We start from the raw sequence: 6,000 nt of genomic DNA on the forward strand, positions 1-6,000 counted from the left end.
ATTTACATAAGTGCTCATTTATCTCTAAGCCAATTTGAACAGGACTCCTTTAAGGAATTTTATAAATTGACTTGGTAATAACATCCAGTGGTAGAAAAATATCGCACATCTATAACATACACATATATTGACAAACATAAACGTACAGACAGACACAAATACAGATCTTACGGTTTTCATTCTAAAATTTTAGCCATGAGTTAATAAAACATAGTAATATAAACTCAGTGGTTTATATAAAATAATTAGCTCTTGTCTTCTCTCCACTTTATATTTTTATGCAAATTGTTTCTGGCAAATGGGACAAGTTAGGGTTACCTGTTTACGAATTTTGTAAAGACCACCTTCAAGACCTTCCCTTGCCATGATATGTAATCTTATGGAGGCTGTCGACCAAATTTTAGGTGAGCAAGGTGACATCTAATAGATATCTGACGTCCCAAAGCCCATCCAACTGGCCAAAATATCCAGCCCATTTCCAATTAGGCTTTTCCCTTTTTAGCCTCAAGTCGTTCATTTTAGGGATCCCTAAGTCCCTTGACAGCCCCCAATGGAGGGCAGGGAGCCCAAAGTTCAAGTGACTATAGAGACTGGGGTGGAAAAAGGTGTGGCAGGGGTGGACAGATGGATGGAGGAGGAAGAGGTTTGGAGGGGGACATAGCAAATGATTCGAGGGAACTGGAGGGAAGACTGAAGGTGGTAAGAGGAGGAAGGAGAATCAGAAGCAATGAGAAGGGAGAAGTCTGAGAGGAGCCAGTCTGGGGAAACCTCAAGTTTGCCAAAGAGGCCAATGAAATTCCACATTATTCTCAGCAAAATCATGCCAACAAGAATGGAGGTAGACACAGTTGGAGAATATAGTCAGCAGGGGTTCAAGAAGGGGGTTTTGAGGGCCGGCCCCGTGGCTTAGCGGTTGGGTGCTCGTGCTCTGTTGCTGGCAACCCGGGTTCGGATCCCGGGCGCGCACCGACGCACTGCTTCTCCGGCCATGCTGAGGTCGCGTCCCACATACAGCAACTAGAAGGATGTGCAGCTATGACATATAACTACCTACTGGGGCTTTGGGGGAAAAATAAATAAATAAATAAAATTATAAAAAAAAAAAAGAAGGGGGTTTTGAGTCAAATAAATTCCCATGGGAGAAGCAGGATCTAATAGAGAAAACTGAGAAATGTCACAGAGAGCCGGGAAAAAAGACTTCCGGTGCAAGGAGTCAAGGAATAAGCAAAAAAAAAAGAGGCAGGAAGAAGAGACTTCCAGCCCAGTAGGTACCTTTCAAACAAAGAAGCCTAGGACTCTATCCTAGCTTTTTACAAACAGCTGCTTGCCTGGGACTCTAATTGAGCTTCTTATAAACAGAGAAACTTGGGACTCTAACCCAGCCTGTGTTTATCTGGGACTCTATCCCATCTTCTGGAGTACACTCAGACTCTTAAGAAGCAAAATCTGTCCTTACCAGCTTCCACGGACGTTTGTCCGGAGCAATGGTTCAGGAGTCGGACTCACCAATGGATCCCGGATCAATCAGTCAGGAGTGAAGATAAAGGCTTCAAAGGTAGGGTCCTGGGTGAGAGGTCCGGGGGTCCAATGATGAATCTGATCCTATCCAAGATGTGGCACCATAACTGTTAAAAGGAAAAAAATATTCAGTGATACTTGTGAAAGCATGGTAAGGAAGACTTTGAGGGGGGAGGCCTATCTCAATAGGTATAGGGACCACTGAGATGAAATTTTGCACTGGGAGAAAAAGATAGGGCTCAACTCTGCATACTTCATGGGTAAGTGGGAATTTATAGCTAAGGAGCAGGATGAGGTCAGTGGATGGAAAATTATTAAGAGGAAACATCAGGGCCGGCCCCGTGGCTTAGCGGTTAAGTGCGCGCGCTCCGCTGCTGGCGGCCCGGGTTCAGATCCCGGGCGCGCACCAACGCACCGCTTCTCCGGCCATGCTGAGGCCGCGTCCCACATACGGCAACTAGAAGGATGTGCAGCTATGACATACAACTATCTACTGCAGCGTTGGGGGAAAAACAAATAAATAAAATCTTAAAAAAAAAAAATGCATTAAAGAGGAAACATCAGGGGTTAAGGGGGTTCTGACTAAACAGATCTAACAGGATTCTTGCTGAAGATAGGCCAGGGTGATCAGACATCACCTGGGGGATGGTGGAAGAGGAAGAACCTGATCAGATATCAAAGGTGGGGACTTCTTGCTAAACTGACTTAGCAGGCTTCTTGCTAAAAGTGCACTTTACAAGGATGTGCACAAATGTGCCTAGGAGAAGGTTCAGGAGCCTGGCTAAAGTTTAGTAAAGCAAAGAATTTTTGTCACTTGTTTCTTCCTTTACTCACACACGTATTTCTGACACCAGATGTGTGTGTGTGTTTTTTTCCCCACACCAACCAATTCTCCAACACCAGCTGGGTGTCCTACAATTCAATTCAATTCTGACACTACCTGGAGTCAGTGCAGACCCCACAAGTTGAGGGCTCAGTCCCTCAAGACTGCCCCCCACTTCAGACACCAATCCTAAGTAGTAGGTCTCCCTGTTACCCACAACTTCTGTCCGACTTGGCTACAGACCAGAGGTTCCCACGATCCCCTCAGATTTAATCACTTGCTATAGCTCACAGAACTCAGGGAAACACTTACTTACGTTTACTGGTTTATTATATAATAGAAGATATGATAAAGGACACAGATGAACAGCCAGATGAAGAGATACATAGGGCGAGACCCGGAAGGGTCCAGTGCAGGAGCTTCCACCCCCGCAGAGTTGGGGTGCCCCACCCTCCCAGTGCATAGATGTGTTCACCAACCCAGAAGCTCTCCAAACTCAAACTTTTGGGATTTTTATGGAGGCTTCTTCACACAGGCACAATCAATTGTTAACTCAATCTCCAGCCCCTCTCTCCTTCTAAGAGGATGGGGGGGGAGGGGGCTGAAAGATCCAACTTCTAATCATGGCTTGTTCTTGCTGGTGACCAGCCCCCATCCTGAAGCTATCCAGGAGACCACCAAGAGTCACCTCTTTAGATCAAAAGACTCTCATCACCCAGGAAATTCCAAGAGATTTAGAAGCTCTGTGTCAGAAATCAGAGTAAAGACCAAATATTAGAACAAAAGATGTTCCTAGTGCTCTTATCACTTAGGAAATTAGAAGACTTCCAGGAGCTCTGTGCCAGGAACCACGGGCAGATATACATATTTCAAACCCAGGATTAATAAATTTTGTCTACAATCTTTTTGATAATGGCCACAAGTTTAAGCACCCGAGTTTAAATTGCTAATATATTTAACACATTGCATGTGTTTTAAAAATTCAAAACTGCATAAAGAAACCCATGTGTATCTAGTGGTTTTACAGCTGAAGGCTACTGCTGACGAATGTTAGATTTCTCAATTCAAAACAGCACAATCCCACCTTTTAAAAGTCTAAGAGTTATTCTGCTAATGTAAGACTTCTATCCAATTAAATTTCTTTTTTTTTTTTTTTTTAAAGATTTTATTTATTTTATTTTTTCCCCCCAAAGACCCAGTAGATAGTTGTATGTCATAGCTGCACATCCTTCTAGTTGCTGCATGTGGGACTCGGCCTCAGGATGGACGGAGAAGTGGTGCCTTGATGCGCACCCGGGATCCGAACCCGGGCCACCAGCACTGCAGAGCGCGCACTTAACCACCAAGCCACAGGGCCGGCCCTATCCAATTAAATTTCTACAACAGAATTGGTCTCCAAGGCATTTTACTTCAACTGAAAATGTCAATTTTATTATAGGACATTTAAAATTTTTGAATGTCATTTGGCTTTTGGCAATTTGTCTTGATTAAACAAAAATCAAACCTAGACACAAAATAAATATATCTTACATAAAACTATTTCTAATTACTGTTTACCTACCAACAGGGAACCTTCAAAAGTAGGCCACATTTACTTCAATTACAGCTAAATGAGAAGCTGTGTTGTTTTTAAACCTGCACCAGATATACTCTGTCTTAATCAGGTAGCTGTTCCAAGAAAATTTCTCAGAAAAAGGCACTTGCTGCATAATAAGAAAGATGCTGTAGTAGGTCTAATTTAGACTATGCTGCACATTGGTATGAATTTTTAAATTTTATTTATGTCAACAGAACCAGAATGAGCTACAGGTGTCACTATCATATATCATAAAACAACAGGAAGCATCTTATTGGATTAGACCTAAGCTACTACAACATTTGGTTAAGTTACCTTAACTTTCTCAATGAATTTATGAGATAGCTTTCTTTCCTATACTAACCTATTTGCAAATGTATAAATACTTAGACCTCTGCAGCAGAGAGACCTTCTATTTGCCTTCTATTTCCAGTGAAAATTCAAATAGCCCCTCATACTTTAATTGCACCTCAAGCTATTCTTTTTTGTGACAACTGTATTAGAAATCTATCAATTAATAAATGCATTGCTCAGTTAGCAGCAGAGAAATAACTGTATGATGGTGGTTAAGAAGCCCCACAACTGCAGCACATAATACCTACTGTTGCTCCTAATGCCACCACGCTGACTCAGACTAATGAGCTCTCCAGGTGCCACTGTCTAACACAGGCCTGTCAAGATGAGCACCCAGCAGTGGAGTCTCCAGAATTACTCGTCCAATCACTGTACTTGCTTCTCATACATAAACAAAGAGGACTAATTTTTAGGTTCTTTGCCACAAAGAAATGCAGCGAAAACGATTAAAGCATCACATGACTTTGGAAAGAATATTCCTTCTCTTCTTTACAGTGAATCTTAAATGAGATCAAGAATGCTACTTATAAAGACATTTGTTCGCGATAGTACTAGATCTCCTAACACCGCAGCTCCTAACACGTTTTACCCTTGTTAACTACCAAACTGCAGCACAAAAAGAGCCAAAATACGAACTGGGGACAAAAGACAGTTCGTATGTCTTTGACGAGCCTGCTTATAAAATCACGTGCCCGGGACCATGCAAGCTGAGGTACACACTGCATGATACAGCGCAAAGTGGGCAAGGAGCCCCAACCATCCAGAGTCAATGCCGCTGCCCAGTATCAGTAAGTCCTTAACAATATCCCCACCCCAACTCCTCCTCAGCCCAGGAATCACAGACTCCCAAAAATCTTAACCCTGGTCTTCACACAAATCTCCAAAAGCTTAACACCAGGCTTTTCAAGCTTCCACCATCCCCACCCCCACCCCAAAAGTTCACAACATCGTAATATCATTTTCCTTCAGAACTCAGGCTCTAGACTGCGCCCTCCGACCAGGCCTCTCTCCCTCTGGTTCCCCTTGGAGGGGGAGCTCCCCTTTCCTTCGGTCCCCCCGCCCGGCAACTCTACTCACAGGCTGGCAGCGTCGGGGGGCAGCGGGCTCGACAGCGCCCTCCAGCTCGGCGCAGGCAGTTTCCTACGACTGCAGTCCAGCAGAGGGATGCGGCAGGAGCAGAGCGCGGGGCAGAGTCCTGCCCGGGCGGCCGGCAGCAGGAAAAGGACCGCCTGGGCGAGAAACAGGAGCCGGGAAAGCGGTCCCGACCGACACTCCAGCAGCGGCTCCTCCCGGACGCCTCGGGGCGCCGGCGCCATTTTCCTCCCCGACCTGGACCCGGCAGAGAAGAGCCGCCAGCTAGAAAACGCGGCTCCGGAGAAACGTTTCGCGTCTGTACGACCACCTGAAGCCCGGGCTGTCGCCTATACCCTCTAAAGGCAGGCGAGGGGCGGGTACGCGCGGCAGCGGGGGCGGCGGCCGGGGACACAAGGCTGAGGCCCCACGGAAAACGCTCCTCCGCCCCGCAACGCAACGTCTCCACGCACAGGAACCAACCAATCGGTGACAGAGAAAAGATCGCGTCGGGGGCGGGACTCCGTGAGGGGGCGGGGCCGGAGAGAGCGAGCTCCTCTTAAGGAGAAAGACTTGAAGGTGTACTGCGCTTTCGGGGCGTCTCTCTGGGGTTTCTCCGTCGTTCCTCCGCTGGAGGGCGCCGTGGCTCCTTAAGAGG

General features: G+C 46.0%; 1 protein-coding gene across 9 annotated transcripts in view; it reads right to left on the reverse strand.

The window, feature by feature from the left end:
• LRIG2 (leucine rich repeats and immunoglobulin like domains 2) overlaps window positions 1-5,799 on the reverse strand; it is a 61,814-nt gene extending 56,015 nt beyond the window's left edge. For 4 of the 9 annotated variants that reach the window (XM_087445352.1, XM_087445357.1, XM_087445384.1 and 1 more), the window contains exon 1: window positions 5,349-5,799. In XM_087445352.1, the coding sequence (XP_087301478.1) occupies window positions 5,349-5,587 (239 nt within the window). In that variant the 5' untranslated portion in view covers window positions 5,588-5,799. Of the gene's footprint in view, window positions 1-1,456; window positions 1,626-5,348 lie in introns of all 9 variants that reach the window. The other 5 variants (XM_087445367.1, XM_087445358.1, XM_087445372.1 and 2 more) reach the window with 2 other exon arrangements.
• Window positions 5,800-6,000: the final 201 nt, after the last annotated feature.

The sequence above is a fragment of the Ceratotherium simum genome, chromosome 2 (genome assembly GCF_057802395.1).
Source record: "Ceratotherium simum simum isolate JZ-2026a chromosome 2, ASM5780239v1, whole genome shotgun sequence".
Lineage (NCBI taxonomy): Eukaryota > Metazoa > Chordata > Mammalia > Perissodactyla > Rhinocerotidae > Ceratotherium > Ceratotherium simum.